The 18291-nt window shown below is 39.3% G+C and overlaps 1 protein-coding gene across 1 annotated transcript in view; it reads left to right on the forward strand.

Annotated features, from left to right (window-relative positions):
• pparg (peroxisome proliferator-activated receptor gamma) overlaps positions 1 to 15268 on the forward strand; it is a 38398-nt gene extending 23130 nt beyond the window's left edge. Inside the window, exons 4-9 of the mRNA XM_071528267.1 lie at positions 629 to 767; positions 6005 to 6204; positions 10282 to 10405; positions 10851 to 11044; positions 11357 to 11600; positions 13827 to 15268. Coding sequence (XP_071384368.1) covers positions 629 to 767; positions 6005 to 6204; positions 10282 to 10405; positions 10851 to 11044; positions 11357 to 11600; positions 13827 to 14074 — 1149 coding nt within the window. The 3' untranslated portion in view covers positions 14075 to 15268. The remainder of the gene's footprint in view (positions 1 to 628; positions 768 to 6004; positions 6205 to 10281; positions 10406 to 10850; positions 11045 to 11356; positions 11601 to 13826) is intronic.
• The last annotated feature ends 3023 nt before the right edge of the window (positions 15269 to 18291 follow it).

An 18291-nucleotide genomic window follows, 5' to 3' on the forward strand; every position in this document is an offset into this window, starting at 1 on the left:
TTTGAATATGATCTTGGACAGTAAACCCAAGTAGATGACTCATTCAAAGATACAAAAAAAGAACCAAGCATCTAATCCATGTTTCTGGAGCTGCTCCACCAACAATAAATTGGAATCATAATGTGAATATATGAATGGAAAATGTCAAATGCTTGTGTGTGGAAAAAATGATCTGTTCTGTGCGCAGTAGTTGCCATTTCATCTTTTCTCTTTCCTGTTATTTCCCATTTTTTTCCTCTCTTGTCTCAACTATCATGTTGGTGCTTGAAATACTTATATAGTTCATATTAGGCATAGGCTACATAGGCTACATAGGCTGCATACAATACAGTTCAAAAACACGCTCTTTATATTGCTAAATGGGTGTTTTTTCAGTGTGTCTCCATTAGTTATTGTTCTTACTTTTTTTTTTTTTGTCTTAAATGCTTCTCAGTTCAATAATCTCACTCCAGGATTTATCCTGTTTCACAAAGTAAATACTTACATTAATAGAAAGTGTTATAATAAACACTTCTGAACAATTCTTGTTGGAAAAGGAGCAGAAGTAGCAGCATACAGCAAGCATGTAAAAAAGTGGGACTTCTGGATGCTTACATCTGTAGTAACAGTCTCTCTCTTCTCCTTGTAGGGTTTCTTCAGACGCACAATCAGGTTAAAGTTGGTGTACGACCACTGTGATCTCCACTGTCGCATTCACAAGAAGTCCCGCAACAAATGCCAATACTGTCGCTTCCAGAAATGCCTCATGGTCGGCATGTCACACAACGGTAAGACACAGATACTGTCATACACACCTTTTAAGCTTCACTATGCCATGAAGAACCTGTTTTTGCACAATGAATGTACAATTATGTACAATGTGCACGTATGATTGAGCCTGATTTATGATTAGCTACGTTAGTATAACATTAAAACATTTACAGAAAATCCATCAAAACCTGATAACAAAATTGATAACAACACTATGAGAGTCAAAGCTACCTTACTTTCATATATTTCATTTTCATGTCAGTTCTTGAGACATGCAAAGTACACACTCTCTCTGTTCACCCAACCAATAAAAAAATAGTTGTATGCTACAAGTCCAGTTCTCTGACATCGCAGGCCCAAGAAAATAACTGAAACTCTTCTGTTTCTGTGCCCCTCTGAGAATGGCAGCTACCACATTCACCACTGCTGCCAATTCTGTCTCTGAGGTGTAATGGTGATGCATGCAGCACAGTCAGTACACCAGTACCATGGAAACCCTATGTGTTGCCAGCTGCCTCTTCTGTGGTCGTCAACCCTCATGTGTCAGTTCCCATAGCTCTTTCACTGCACTTGCAACCCCAACAGCGGGGTTCAAAGATAAAATGGTGGTTGGAGACCAACATTGACCTCAACAGCTCTTAGATTCTTACCTTGCTTTGTGGCTGTGTGAATTTGGCTTCTCAGTGCTCACACCGGCAGAATCAATGCATGGAAAAGTGATACCTGTGCTTCACCAGAGAAGTTGGTGAAACGCACTTCTCTGGTAGATGTAGTCCTGATTCAGGAGTGAGCCACTGAAATAGCTTGACTGGTGGCATTGCCAGCTTTCATCCTTAATTGCACAGGACTTGTGGCTTCAAGATTGGTCACCCTCAGATTCATCCTTAGAGGAAGATGTTGCTGTAGTAGAACAAATTGCTCCCGCAACATCTCGCTGCTGTCGAGTGAAAACCTTTTAGAGTCTTGCTTTTGAGGTATTTTTGAGTTTATTCAGTTGGTTTTGAAAGAGTTTCATAAACCCAAGGGTTGTTGAATTGTAGAATTGAAGTGTTTCACCCAACAGCAACAGTCACTCTGCTATGTCATGTTTTTGAAGATGCAATAAAGCTCTATGTTACACTATGTAACATAAAAGCATTGTACTTATTCACATATAAACAAAGATTTTAGCAGCACAGAAAATCCAGCTGGTGGTTATTTGCGCCTGTTTTCATCGATGCCATTATATACGATCAAACAGATCAAACAGACAAGAACTGTCTAGAAGTGTGAGACAAAGTATTCTGTGACAGACAGGTGTGTGTGTGTGTGTGTGTGTGTGTGTGTGAGTGTGTCTGTGTGTGTGTATGCGTGTATGTGTGTGTGTGTGTGTGTGTGTGTGCGTGCATGCGTGTGTGTGTGTGTGTGTGTGAGTGTGTGTGTGTGTATGTGTATGTGTATGTGTGTGTGTGTGTGTGTGTGCACGTCTGTATGCTCACATTTCCCCCATTGGCATATAATTTGTTTGTTTTGTTTCCCCTCCACCTTGCCTCTCTCTCTCTCTCTCTCTCTCTCTCTCTCTCTCTCTCTCTCTCTCTCCAACTTCCCCTTATCATTCTATGTGTGTGTTTTTATCAATGATTGACATTTTAGAGAGCGTAGACCTCAACTGGCTTCTCCAACCTGCTGTGTCACCGCTATTGGCTCAGTGCCCAGTCACTGGTGCTAGACCCACTTCAGTTTGTATTCATTTGCTTAAGGTGTAATACAGGCCAGACATGGTGATGATTCATCACTCATCTGTCAGTCAACATTACACACTAGCATACATATAGCACCAAACTCAAGGCACAAGGCTTGAATGGAGGACTGCTGACGTCCACTGACAGAGAAAGAGGGGTTTAGTTTGCTTGCCAGACTGATGCATTGGAATCACACAAATCACCTGTTGTATTGGATATTCATTTTTTATTTGTAAGCACAAGCAATTTTCTTCCAACCCTAGAAACATGAGTCGTCATTCCCTCAAAGTTGAACAAACTTTGACTCCACAAAGTCCAATTTCCACAAAGTGAATTTCCAGTTCACTGCTAAAGCAGCAGCTCATGGTTTTGTCTCTCAGTCACATTACATATTGGAGCCTCGGCTCTCTGGCTTCTAGTTGTTGGAGATATTAGTTAATGTTTACAAATACTCGTTGATCTTGGTCATGTCAAGTCAAGTCAAGTCCGCTTGTCAAACAAAGCCAGTTCAACGTAGTCAGGCTATCTTTGTGATAGCTGGCTTCACAAAACCTAACAAAGGCGATCCTGGCTAACTGATCTCACGAAGCTCGTTATCAACTGGCTCGTCCACCCATGGAGGAGGCGGGGTTTATAACAAATAGCCAATCACATGTAACATGGACAGATCCGGAGCAGCTATTTAAGCTAACAAAGTATGAACCCTGTCGGTAAATTAGGTTGTTGTGGCAGTAGAAAGTAATTGGATTCAGCAGGAAAAATGATATAGAATATGAGCACACAACTAGAATATAAAAATAGTAGAAAACATAAAATAATAAAACAATGCAAGCAGTAAAGCAGAATATATACAAATACAAAAACATTGTAACAGCGAAGTGAAGTCGGCCTCATTTTCCCCAGGACAGCGGTGATGGAATATGGGTGCAATATATTACACAAATCACTCTTGGGAATCCACTTAATATGCAACAGTAAATTCCACTGATTATTGATAACTATAGTCAATTGATGTAAGATAACTGCTATTTGATAGAAGCCCTCTTTTACAACCAGAGTTGGAAAATGGCCTTGAAACGCTACAAACATTTATTATATCTCTGATCTAATAAATCATCAGGGAAAGAAAAAAAAAAGATCCTCTAGTAGTGGTGATGCCATTTTTTCCAGTGAGTTTATTGGCTTTTTATACGTGTGGATCTGATTGCTTGAAAATAACCTGCTCCGGAGCAACATGGTGATGCACCCTGATTAAAATGAGCCGCCATTGTGGTCCAAAAAGCCAAGCTTTAGTCCAAAGTTAGTTCGCTAACCCACTGATCCTGCTTCATGACACTGGCCCCTGTTTAAGATCACAGCAGTAACATTTATGAATGCTGTTTGAAGGTGGATTTTCCCTTTAAGAACTATAGTGAAAGGTGGTACGAGGCTATCTGACTCTGATAGTTATCATAGTTGTCTGACAGAGACTGTGCTGGCTCTCCTATATTTACAGCGCAGTGGGGTTTCTTTTACATATGCAGAAATCTTTTATCTAAGATCGGACAGCTTTCTCTGTTCAAACATCTGTTGGATTTCTTAAAGGGAAATACCGTTCAATTGTCTGAATTGTAATACTTTGCTGTACAGATTCAAAACAATGTGTTAATGTGTTGACAATAAAGCAGTTGATAGAGCATTGTTTCTCAATTTTGGGATTGACACCAAAAGATGAGTCACAGGAGGGCTAAGAGTCCCAAAAGTAATCTTGAGAAACAGCTTAACAGGACATTTCGCTCACAATACATCTGAACTGAATTGTTCCAGACATTAGTAACTGATTCTGCAACAATGTGTGCTACGGTCTTTAGTTTATCAGATATTTGCTTGTAATATGTTGTTTTTCGTGGTAAACCAACATTTTAAGCTTGAGAACTATATTTTCCCGACAATATCCCACTGTGAGGCTTTAGACCATGCTATATTTTTTGGATGAGCATCATAAATTGGCTTTTTTTCAGTGGCCCAAGTGTCCAATTGTTTCATTGTGTAAATCCTAGACAAACCTTGCTTCAGCATTTTTAAGTCCCTGGAAAATAAGGCTGGCTAAAAAAAATACTGTGGGAAATATATGAAATAGATGAATAGCCAAAATAAAATAAAATAAATTAACCTTTAGAATAACCAAACAAGTCAATTTTGAATCAGAATAAAATGTGATTTTGAAAATTTGGATCCTCAGAGATCAGTGGGTATGGATCATACATCATGTCTGCCCAATAGTAAATCTTGCCAGGCGGGGGATAAATTAGCTGATCTAATCTGACTCAATGATCACTGTTCAAACATGAGAGATGTGATAAAGGAGATATACTGCAAATAATGGCAGCCTATTAACTCTACATTGCAAACTTGACTTATCCACACCTTTTTGGGAGTGGAGGCTGTTTGAGAGAGTGAACAGTTCAGCAGTGTGCAACACATTCCAATGCCTGGCCAAACCCTCATGGAAATATGAAATCTGTTTATGCAGACATTTGCAAAACTCTCTGTGTAGTTTAATTTATAGTTAGCTTTAGCAACAGTTTGAGTACAACCAAGAGAGTAATATTTTTGCATCATAGTAATTTTTGCTTGTTGCTGTTCCAGATGTCTGATTTGATTTGTGATTTATGATACTCCTGAAAGAGAAATTTGTCTTTTCGCTGGCCTCCTCCACAGAGGTCAGAGGTCAGCAGTCAGCTACAGAACAGCGCCCATGGAGGCAGAGCTGCTAGGGATTCAATGTATTGCTCAAGGACACATAAGCAGTGATATTTAGGCTGTTTAGGCTGTGAACTGTCACAGTAAGAGCTCAACAATAACAGCGAAGCAAATCTTGAACGTCGGCCAGGTGCCTCTTTCTTTGATGTTGCCCAAGGTCTGTTCATTGTTAATTAACCTAGATCTCACCTGGTTAATCAGTCTCACTGTGGCCTTGGATAAGCTATGTAAGGCACGCAAGACACAATGTATCAGAGCTATTTTATAGCCTGCTATTAAGGTAATGTATACTTTGGTCCGAACAGCAATAACACAAGCATTAGAAAGCATTATCAAAGTAGATGAAAGAGAAAGAAAGCAAATGAAATATTGATTCTACTGGGTGGCAAGGTAGGGGTCTGTTTTATTCAGAACATTAAAGCTATTCTTTCTAATGCTCTCTTTTTCAGGCATCAAATTCAAATGGAAAAGTTTGTAAAAAAAAAAAAAAGAAAAAAAAAAGGGAACCATATTCAGAAAATAAAGTGACTCGATTTGTTGCTCATTATGAGTCATTCCCCAAACTGCAGAGTGTAAATGGAGACTTTACATTTTTGAAAATGTTGAGAAAAGCCTTGAGATTTTAGAGATGAATTGTATGTCTAATGTTTTGTGTGTGTGTGTGTGTGTGTGTGTCTGTGCCTGCCTGCCTATCTGTGTATATGTGTGTCTATTTCTCTGTGTGTGTGTGTGTGTGTGTGTGTGTGTGTGTGTGTGTGCCTGCCCGCTTGCCTGCCTGTTTCCTTTCCCAGCCATTCGTTTTGGACGGATGCCCCAGGCAGAGAAGGAGAAACTGCTTGCTGAGTTCTCGTCTGACATGGAGCACATGCACCCAGAGGCTGCAGATCTGAGGGCTCTGGCCAGGCATCTCTATGAGGCCTATCTCAAATACTTCCCCCTCACCAAGGCCAAGGCCAGGGCCATCCTCTCTGGGAAGACCGGAGACAACGCGGTAAAGATCATTGGCTTCCTTTTCTAATTCTACTTTATTTTTAAGCCAAGTGCTTTTTTCTAAGTATATCATTGTCAGCTTAATTTGCAGTATTATATATCAGCTGATATTGGTATATATTATTATGTCTTACTGCTTTTGATGCCCAACTTGCACCTACTATCTATTGCAAGTTTTTTTTTTTTGTGGGACATCTTTCCTGTAAACTCCCAAATAGACCCAAAGAAAACACAAAAGCAGAAACCTATTCTTTCTATTGCATACCTAAAATACTTTATAACTAGGATCTACTACAGGCACACTGTGCACCTTCCATGGTAACAGCAGGATCATATTTTGTTGCCAGTACCAAGTTTGGTAATGATTATACTTGTTAAAATTGAAAAATATATCCTCCAATAGTAAAGGATACATGTTAATATTTACCAGATGGTTTTAGATTAGGATGTCACATCCTCCAAAATGTAAAAATGGGGACTAGATGCAATTCTAGATTTTATTTTCAGTTTATTTTTGAAGCCAAGGCCATAATATCATATCATAATTTCAGTCTCACTGTTACTTCCTCAGGGTTCATAGATGTCTGTGACACGCTGTCAAAGAAAATTATATAAATAAAGAAAACAAGCACCCACACACTATGCTACTACTTCTTAGTAGTAGTAGTAGTTTAGCAATCCCACTCCTTTATCATAGAAACATAATAAGCAATGCACGTCACAGTAACAAACACAAACAGGACATACACAAACCACAACAGCACATACATATGCTGAACCATCCATGTCGACAGGTCAGGCTCAAATCCATCATGATCGTCCCACAGTTTCATTTGCACCATTTTTTACTCAAAAGCTCATATTGGAAATGCACAAGCCTTCTTAACCCTTTAAAACCTTTCTGTATCTCTACTTAGCATTATATCACCATTAGAATTGCCATAATTTGCTCACATCTGCAGTCTTCAAGTTTAAATTAGAAGAAGCTACTTGGGAAACAATAATGGTGAACAAAAGAAGTTTGCTCACAGTATAAACTGTTCAACTCATTGTGTGTGTTAAACCACTTTTGCCAACACTGTCTTCATGTTGGCAAAGTGCTGAGTGCAGTTCAGACGAGGTCTTCCATGGCTTTTATTGTTGCTGTAACAGAAAGAGTGGAATGACTGGTTCACAGCACGTGTCTTGGCTGATAGAAATGTTTCAGATTACGATGGCTCAGCTATGGTCTGGCTAGTCATATAGGGACACAAACCCAGCACAGTAACAGGCTGTCGTGTACATGGCTCCTCAGCAGTTTAAAATAATAGCCTCAATATTCCTGCCCAGAATGTCAAGCTCATTTATTAAGCCATGTGTTACTATACATGAGCGTAGGAAAATGTGCTGGCCTGAAGCATGAAAATGCCAGATATCATCTATTTCTCTGCTTTTTTTTTTTTTTACTGTAGCTTAGCCAGATTATCCTTTTGAGATAGTGAATCTCTATTCAAAAAGAGATCTGCTCAGCAAAGCCACATCAACAAAAACATCCAATTTGCAGACAAGAGAAAACAAGTCAATGTTCTATAATGTCCCACAGTGCATTTGAGGCAATGACATGAAATTCCTTTTGAATACGTTAAGAGGATTATGGGAGTAGGGAGCACAACTCCTCCTGGCTCATCCGTAACTAACCCACCTGAATTTTCTTCTTGGTGACCACAGTGCTGTGACGACAGCGCCTTGCTAAAAGTATTCATCATAGATACAACAGTATGGAGCCATTTGCTGCCATGTCAAAAAACATACAGTATATATACAGTATATTTTGTGGTAAAGTTTTAACTAACATGCTATTGTATGTACATACAATGTGCAAGATGCGTGCAAAACATGCAAACAAGTGGAAAAGGTTTGCATGTAGTCAGCTAATACAGATGATAGCGCCACTGCAACTGTGCCAAACTCTTTTATGAAACATTGTGTTGAAGAGCTTTGATCAATACAAGTCAGCATATTGACGATGGTATAGTCCATTAGCTCTCAATATCCCTGCCAGCTGTCTCTTACTAACAGTAATACCTTGCGTTGCAAACATTGTCAATATGGTTTGGCAACACATTCCCAAACTGAAGCAAAGCTTGCCGAAGCAGCTAAATTAAAAATATGTTCTGAAAAAACTTGAAACAACAAAATAATGAAAACAAGGGATCTAATTAACCAAATTGACGGAACAATATGCGTCTTGTGCACAGGAATGAATCAGAACAGGGGTACAAGATCTATCTTGTTAGCACCCAAGAGTATTTCATGCACAGTGCTCTGCTAGTAAATCATGGCTTCAACAAGTTTTTTTTTTTTTGTTTGTTTGTTTTTACCTCTGTACAACTGGCAGCTAATCAGTCCACACCATTATTCAGGCGTCTTGGTTGGACTGGCTGTTGAAGTAGCATCAGATTTCCTTTTTGCCCTTTTTTGTTGCTTCCTGTTGCAGCAGAATAGTTCAAGGCTACTCTGCATCTTCTGGTCTGCTTGTTATGACTGTTCATCATAGTGATAGCAGCCAAAGAGCGCTGAATCAGCTGTTTGTTTTAAGGAATACTGGGTCATTTACTAAACCACAGCAAACCTTCTGAAACAAACACAGAGTATTTAAAGCAATATTTAACTTTAGTAGAATATTTACATTTTTTTTAACATGGGTGCCTTGGTATGAGTTCATGTACAGTCAACCTTCAACATTAGCTCCACTAGCATTCCATAGACACCATCAGAGTTTTAGGACAATTTTCCCAACTCTCGTCATTTGCAAAATTAGCTTTTTAAAAGTATGACAACATATGAACATATGAACATATGAAAAATATGATCAGAATTGTATATCAGTAGTTGTGTCAATTTTAGAAATATGACTCTTTTTAGACAAGGTTTTCAAAATGAAAGCAAGTGAAATGAGTAACTACGAATTACCCGAACAGCCAATATTGATGTCTAGCTGTTCATTGCCTCATATGGAAGCATGGATCCTAAAAAGTGAAATGTTGTAAAATGAAATATAGCTTTTAAGCCACAGTCAGATTTAAGGCAACCACATGTAGGACCTGTTGCGGAACAAAACCACTGGGTCAGCAGGTTGGTGTGGTGAGTAGGCAGACCCACCCTTCAACCAGAAGAACCGGGTTCAAGCACCTGTGTGGGTGCAAACGTTCTTCCTAAGGCAAACGTTCTTCCTACTGAAGTGTCCAGGGGTCCTGCTCTCTAACTGACCTGCCACTCAAAACAACCATTGATGTCAAGCGAAAAAGCCCACAGGATCAATAGAGTATAATACATTAAGAGGACTGAACTTAGTTTGTTGTCTACCTTGGAAAACGAGTGCAACTGTTGCAAAACATCCAATACAGACTAATAAATTCTCACAGTGCTACGCCTAAGCAGCGCTCACCACATATGCCAAAAAAAGAAGAGACCCTCAATTCTCTTGCCCAATTCTCTTTGAGTTAAAGAAATGATTGTTCATATTACCCAAACTTTTTTGAAAGATCCCTTTGAATTGCTTGTTTTAATCCCATCATTCATCCTACCACTATGAAAAGGGACGATTTCAGCGTATGAATGGTGTAACTCATGGATTCAGGCCAGTGCATGTTCTTGCCAGTGTTTTTCCAAACAGCAAGCTTGGCTTTAACTCAGTTAAGCCTCATTGACTTATGAGAAAAATGATGAGGTGTTTTTGTAAGTCTCAGCCTGCAGCAAAGATTTATTTAGTTTGCTCATCAGACATATGAGATGTACTATGTACGCTTTAGCGGCTCTGATGAATGAGCCATGACCCGAATCCACAGGAGGTGTATAACGCAGTGCGGCATACATGGCTCCTCTGGAATGATTACATTTGTAACTCACATGTCCTTAGAAGACCTATGAAAAACTGATGGTGTTTATTTTTCTTTCTCTCACTCACTCCATTTTTCTTTCCCTTCCTCTCTCCCTCCTCCGCCTGCTCTCTTTGTCCCTTCCCCCTCTTTCTTTCCTACTCCCACCATTCCTCCTCCTGACGTCCTCCTTCCATACATTCATTCATCTCTCCCTCCAGCCTTTTGTCATCCATGACATGAAGTCTCTGATGGAAGGAGAACAGTTCATCAACTGCAGACAGATGCCCATCCAGGAGCACCAGCAGCAGCAGAGCTCCTCTGCTGTCACAGCCGCACATGGGGGTTAGTAGTGCCTTAATATAAACTGATGCTGTTTGTAGTAATGTAGAAACATGTGATGTGATTAAGTTTGTTTTTACTGGCCTGATTTTGTCATTTTCTAATCATCAATCAATATAGTGAAGCACATAAATCTATGAAGCATATTTTGTGGTTGCTGTGCAATTCATTTCACAGTACAAGACGGGGCACAGAATGTTTTTCTTAACCTGGCTCCAACCAGACAGTCTTTACCAAAGACTCTGGGAGGCTAATTTGATGTAGCCGACATCCTGGAGTCAGTAATAAGGAGCTTGTATTATTCTCACACCCCCTCTTTTTGAATCAAGCAATTGTGAGTCATGTTTGTTGATATTGTTTCACCATGTTACCCCCCTTGTTTAACGGACTAGAAACCACCGGCTAGAGAGACATAAAGTTGTTTCTAATCTCGTCTCATGTCATGCAGGGCTCACAGGAGCTCACCCGGGGCCAGGGTGTGGTGTTGGAGGAGTGATGGGGGTCGGTGTCGAGGGGCCAACAGACGCAGTGGAGCTGCGGTTCTTCTACAGCTGCCAGTCGCGCTCAGCCGAAGCAGTGAGGGAAGTGACAGAGTTTGCCAAGAGTATCCCAGGATTCATAGAGCTTGACCTCAATGATCAGGTGCGTTGACCATTGTTCAATTCATTCAGTCACTTCATCTAATCTGTATTCTATCCAATCTATTGTCATTGTCCTGTAGAAAACCTATATATCTTTTTATCCTTATGTCCTGCCTTTTTTTATTTGACTGAATACTTTGTTCCCCATGGGTAGAATGTGTTTTATTTGACCAGATTTCGCAATTCCTCAAAACCTGAGCAATAGCTCAATACACTGTATCACTGTCTGTGTAGCTTAGTGCCAACCACTACTAAAATTTATGCCAACATAATCATTCCTGGTGATCTAATTGACCCTTTACCCTTTTCCCAGGTGACTCTGCTGAAGTACGGTGTGATCGAGGTCCTGATCATCATGATGGCCCCTCTGATGAACAAAGACGGGACCCTGATCTCCTACGGACAGATCTTCATGACCCGGGAGTTCCTCAAGAGCCTCAGGAAGCCTTTCTGTCAGATGATGGAACCAAAGTTTGAGTTCTCCGTCAAGTTCAACACCCTGGAGCTGGATGACAGCGACATGGCGCTGTTCCTGGCTGTCATTATCCTCAGTGGGGGTGAGCTCTTTTATTGCAACATGATATGTTGTAAATACCATATGAAATATTAGAGATTATAATCTGTCTTCAATACTTGCCAAGTCTTAAAGTACAGAGTGGGATGATTTATGATATCATGAAACAATTTGAGCAATCTGGAACAAGATAATTGCTATCATTGTAGTAGTAGTAGTAATATTACAGCTTTCTTTTTTTCATTATTTCATGAACTGTTCAGGTTTTGTAGTTATGAAAAAAGGCATTTATTGAAGCAGAAATGTGTACTTATTGTAGTGTTGTAGGCTAGCCTTGGCCCTTTAGTCTATGCAGATAAAGCAGCTGTTTTTCATGCACAAGGAGCTGCTGTATAAACTACAGTGACTAAATGTATTTGTTACTATGTTGATGTCTTTTCCTAATATTAAAACAGAAAGTTTAGAAATTTTGACAGGACACAGTCATTGAATTGGGACTACCTTAACATCTTGTTATCAGTGTTGGGGAAACTGGGAAAAAGTAATTCGCCCGTTTGGCAAGTCCATGGCTCGCCGTGACATTGCTTGCATTGAAATGGGCGGGAAGCATGCTAGAGGGGAGTGTCGATACGATTTGCTATTTCTGTGGCTTTAGTTTTTGAAGAAGAACCCAAATGGACCTCTCCAAAATCCAAAAAATTTTATGTATGGAATGCCTGCATGTTTCACTTTGATATAAATTCTTCAGTCAATAGACATCAGTAACAACTTCACGGTGCTTCTGTACACACCAAACTGGTTGGCGATAACTCGGTATTCCGCACAGCTTCCAAATTTATTCAGTGCCAATGTGACTGTTATCATCAGGGGTACGAAAGAACGGACAGTGACATCCAATCTGCATTGGACGGACTAGATCACACAGCTTCATTCTAAAGTTCTCCCTCCGCTCTGCATCCCTGAACTCCCTCAGCTCCCACCATTCCTTGCTCTATATCATCATCCAACTTGCCAGCGCCTCTGGTCACGAAATTACCAATTTCAGCTACTGCCGCGAACTTGAGCCGTCACCTGGGCTTGTGCCTTGATTCATAATAATAAGGCCCTATGTATCTAAAGCTGCATTTAGAAAATAATAGAAAAATCTGTTTTCAAACTCTGTCCATCACAGTCTTTACAGTCCCATACGATTTGGTTTAATTTTGCTGGAAAGCACATGGCTGCTTGAGTAAAGTCCAACCTTGAACCTGCTAAGCCTTCAAATCAGATGTTTAAGTAAATTATTAACTTAAATGACTGAGATTGTAGCTGGAAATGAAGATAAATATAAAGGCTTTTGTAAATAGTAAACTTAACCTTCCCTGTTTGGAGTCAGTTTGACCCCATTTAACATTTAACACCCATAAAAATATGATTAACATTATTTTTTCAGCATGATACTTGATGACTTTTCCTAATTTCATGAGGAAAATTGGTAAACATTAAATTTAACATGATGATACGTTTTCAACCTCCTGTACAATCTTTGTATAAAACGGTAATGTTTGGGGTCATTTTGACAAACCAGAGAAAATATGAAAGTTTTACACATATTTTCTTTCTCTTTGTTTTGACTGATACTGAGGGAACCTTTCTGTGCAATTTTTAAAAAACATTCCCATGCTTTAGGGCCCGAACATAAGATGCGCAGTTTTATTGAGTTTTTATAGAGTTTTATCTCACCTGAAGATTTTCTGCCAATGAGGTCGTGTCACAGCTCTTTGAAAGACTTTTGGTGACTAATATACTTTTTATTGGTATTTTCTTTATTGACTAACTGCTATGTGTTACTTGATGCTGATGTTCTGAAGTGTAAATTTGGGTAACACTTTCAATTCAATTCAAATTCAATTCAATTCAAAGATGTATGTTAATTTAACATAATGGGAGGGTTATGGGTTTTTTTTCAAGTCCTGTTTTTAAGGGATTTTCTTAGTTTCACAGCAACCAAATTTCACATAAAAAAAATACATAAAAATAAATTGTATATACCCAATACTCTCTGAGCATTGCAGCCACCTTATTTCTTTGTCTCTGTCTCTGTCTCTTCCCCGCTCCTCTCATTAACCCTGCCTTTCCTCTCCTCAGCTTGACATTGTCTCTCTCTCTCTCCCCTCTCATTCATTCATCGGACCCCCACCCCACCCCCAAATCTCACTAATTTTGCCTCCCTCTCTCTCTCTCTCTCTCTCTCTCTTTCTGTCTCTCTCTCTCTCTCTAACCCCTCCAGACCGTCCAGGCCTGCTGAATGTGAAGCCCATCGAGCGGCTTCAGGAGACGGTGCTCCACTCCCTGGAGCTGCAGCTGAAGGTCAACCACCCAGACTCACTGCAGCTGTTTGCCAAGCTGCTCCAGAAGATGACCGACCTGCGCCAGATCGTCACCGACCACGTCCACCTCATCCAACTGCTGAAGAAGACCGAGGTGGACATGTGCTTGCACCCTCTCCTGCAGGAGATCATGAAGGACTTGTATTAGAATTGAACGGGAGAAGAACAAAAAAAAATAAAGAGAAATGAATAATTTTGTTGTTAAAATCATCATGATGGAGCCCTTTGTGCTGCTGGTGGGGTGAAGAAAGAGAGGTAGCCAGACAGACTGACTGACTGAAATTGAGAAAGAGAAATGGGGAAGAACAGGAAAAGAGAAATGAAGGAAAGAGAGAAAGGATCTCGAGTGTTAGATCTTGTCTAGACAGCAACATGTGAATAACGTGTGGTGCACAGTCATTTAGCCACTGCTGAGCCTGGACATTTTGTTATGAGTAGACTGCCAACTAAAATATGAAACTACCACCCATTGCACCATTTAGCATGAACTTCTGTGACTTACTGAAAGAGTGGGGACTTTCTGTTTGTCGAGAGATAATTTCGAAGGCTGGACGCAGTCTACTTTAAGTGCCTTTCAAAAAGGAAGGAGAAATATATCACTGTGAATATTTTGTGCCACATGTATGTGTTCATGTGCAGTTTATCTGTATATTGCGTTACAACTGCCATACTAGGCAGCAGTGTGTACGTGCTTCAAAACCTCTATAAACTCACACATATGCATGAACACACACACACACACACATTCACATACACACGGAGTCGTCATACAAACAGTGTCGTTTTATGTCTTGGCATCGAGGTGAAGGTGCTATCTCTTTTTAAGCAGCTCAATCCAAAAACAGACATCAGATTAAATGCCTGTAGCAGATTTTAATCTCACTCACCTGCACAACCTGTGAGAAAGTGTGAAGCCAACAAGAGGCACATTGCAAAGATGATGTCAGCTCATTGTTGAAACAGTATACCGTACATGCCATAGTGTGCCTTAAATTGGATATGTTCTTAACTATTTGTAACCTGTGCTATTTGTCCTGTATAAATGACTTATTTTGTGGAATGAATGTCACTTACAGGCCAATATATATTATACATATCCATGTACAATATGTATAATATATATCCATATATGTTATTTCTGTACAGATGATATTGCCTGTCAAACACAATTGGCCCATTGGCCTGACTTGTTTTATTTCAAATTCTACAAAAGTGGTTGAATTGTAATTTTACCTATGAAAATTATTTTATATCTGTTTAAAGCAATGTGTCTATAATGTCTGATTTGATCAGATGGTTTTTCAGGTTTTTCCATAGTCAAAGGGATTGAATTAATATCTGGGGAAAGAAAATTTGTAAATAAAATATTTTCTAAATATTTGATTACTTTTTATTTGAAATGTGTCTCATTTTCTCAGGCTCATATGTACTCTATCAAAAATAATAGTTTTATTCTATCCTTTTCTACGTATAAATTGCAACTTCCTGGTAAGTGCTCCAGCCACCCAAACACTCGCAAATCTATTTTACTGTCATTACATCACCCATGCTTAGCGTGTCTTACCAAACACACACACCCTGTCGGGATGATTGCAACATCTGAACTCTGCTGAACTAGGCCGGATGACCAAAGTCCCATGGATACAATTTAGATCTGGACTCAGTTGATTTATATGTTTAAAGTAAAAAAGAAATGTGATACTTTTCAGAACTTAATGGTTTTGGGACACAGTATTTAGCTTAATTTATATGGGGGTTTCCTATTAGGCAGATTACAATACATGACTGGTCTAGAACACATATTCCAATTCTCACTAACGTTAGATGCTTTCCTTAGTGGATTTACGTAAATCAATAAAAACTATATTCGAATTACTACACACCATCATACCTACAGTATGTCACGTTTAAAACATCTAAGATACATATTATGTCATCTATGTTGTATATTATCTATAGGTTATTTTGTGTGATTGCCAGGTACACATTCAAAAAAATTAAAAAGTTAAATCCTTTTTGAAGATGACAATTATGACAGGATTTCTCTTCTTAGGGGTCTCTCTCTCTCTCTCTCTCTCTCTCTCTCTCTCTCTCTTTCTCTCTCTCTCTCTCTCTCTCTCTCTCGTTCTCACGCTCAAAAAAAGAAAAATGAAAAATGCTGATCAGGAAGAAGAGAAGGAAGGACGGGTGAGGAGTAGGAACGAGAGAAGAGGAGAGAAGAGGAGGCGAGGGGAAAGCCAGCAGGCAAAAGTGAGGAAATGGTGAGAGAATAGGAGAGGAAAGGCGAAGGGAAGAGCGAAGAAAAGGACAAGCAAGAAGATGTGAGAAGGCAGAGCAGAGGAGAAGTTTAGCCCCTAAAAATAAGCCTTCGACTTGGCAGATGGGGTCTTCTGGCTCGGGGCAGGACGGTCCTTTTGGATGGCTGAGGATGATGATGGTGATTAAATCTGTTCTTTATGTTGAGTCAGCATATCCTTACTTTGTTAGGGCTGGTCTCTGCTGACCGAACCCTGCCAAGATTCCTAAACTAATCTGCCAAATAATTTTCAGGAGTATATTTCTGCAGCTATCCCGAGAGCCAAGTCCAAAGATAGCATTTCTGATTTACACAAGGAAGTTGTGTTTTTGTTTGAGTTCCTCGTGAAACAGCAGCTTCATTTTGTCTTCTCCTTTGTTTAAACATCTGACAGGAATTCTACTCCTACGAGCATGTAACATACCTGTGTGTGTGTGTGTGTGAGAGAGAGAGAGAGAGAGAGAGAGAGAGAGAGAGAGAGCAGATTGTTGTTGAAATGGCACACCTGCCACTGTAATTCAAATACAACTCTCAACTGATAGTTTAGTTTAATTTGGTGCATAGAAAACACCTCAGAAATGTATATTGACCTGGATGCACTTTACATTCTCGAGAGCTCTACTGGAAAAATGTTTTACAGTCATAGGATTATGACGAGACTCTAGCTAGGCATGAGTAGGTATCACTTCCAATTGTAAAATAATTATTCCAGTGTTTCAAATGTTTTGTATTTATTTTACTGCAAACCTCACATACAAGCTCAATGATTCAGATGTTAGTAATGTATTTCAGCATTTCACTGATAATTGCCATTACATTTTTACATTTTTTAGTATTATAATCAATATGGATTTCTCATTGATGGACCAAAAGATAGAAAATGGTATTAATTTTTCTTCTCAACTCAAGTGTAACAAGAACATGCAATGTTTGGAGAGGAGGTTTGCTCTATATTTTACTATTTGAATATATAAGTAGGATTAAAGAGCTCTATGCTTGGGCCTGCAATTCTACGAGTGAGCCTCTATTTCACCAAATATAATAGAACTCTATTTTATATGATATAGAATCCAAAATACAATACAAAGATTTCATTTGTCTTGGTTTATGAAGCTCATTTGGCAGTGAGAGTGCACATCCATGTTGTGTTTATGAACCAGAGCAATTTGCCATAGCCCAATTTAAAAACATAGTGTTGATTAAAGATGAAAGCATGCATACAATATAATCCGTAAAAAGAAACACTTTCTCATCCACAATGATTTTAAATCTCACTGTATGCTTTCCACCCACCTACACTTTCCAGAAATTGTGGTCTAACCTGTCACTGGGAGGGGGTTGTTTATCTTTAGATTACATCACATTTCATTTCTCAAGAGGATTTCTTCCATGTGATTCATTCATTCACGCAGCTACTTCAATACAACTGTCACCTGAGTGGAAAGTACAATGTCATGAAACGTGACCTGGTTTGAGCTGCTCCGATTGAGACATGATTAAAATGAGGGCATTGCAACATACTGTACTTATTTACTATCTCAGTCTGATTTGATTAATCAAGTGAAATTATTTCTGTTCCTAAACTCATTAAATATGTTTTCAAATTTGCTGTATTCAGACACATCTCCTTCAGCTGCCTAGAGACTACAAGATTGTCCCTGACAAATTGTGATAGTGAGGAGTGTTTTACACTAAATGATGGATCTTTACAAATTCCCTAGTGGCTCTATCACAAGACAATCATAAAAGACCAAAATGAGCTCAAAAGCAATCAATTATTAGGCTAAATTGGTTGTAATAACCACAAATTGTTATATGATCGTAGAATTTAGATCTCATCTCAAAACGTTTTAGCCAAAGCCAACTTGTTTAACATTAAACTTGTTTGACGCACTAAACAGAAAGTACTGTATGTACCTTTTGTTTGTGAAACTACGCAGACTAGGCAGTGCAGAGGTTAAAGCAAGCTATGTAAAGTTGGCTACTGACACTTTTGTCTCACACTATAGGTTCCTTCCATAATTGTCTTGTTCTAATAATCTTAGGTGCCCAGACTGGATCAGGAGGGC

The sequence above is a fragment of the Centroberyx affinis genome, unplaced genomic scaffold (genome assembly GCF_046629955.1).
Source record: "Centroberyx affinis isolate AG114_WGS23_722 - 3 ecotype Tasmania unplaced genomic scaffold, CSIRO-AGI_Caff_v1 ptg001645l_1, whole genome shotgun sequence".
NCBI classification, from domain to species: domain Eukaryota; kingdom Metazoa; phylum Chordata; class Actinopteri; order Beryciformes; family Berycidae; genus Centroberyx; species Centroberyx affinis.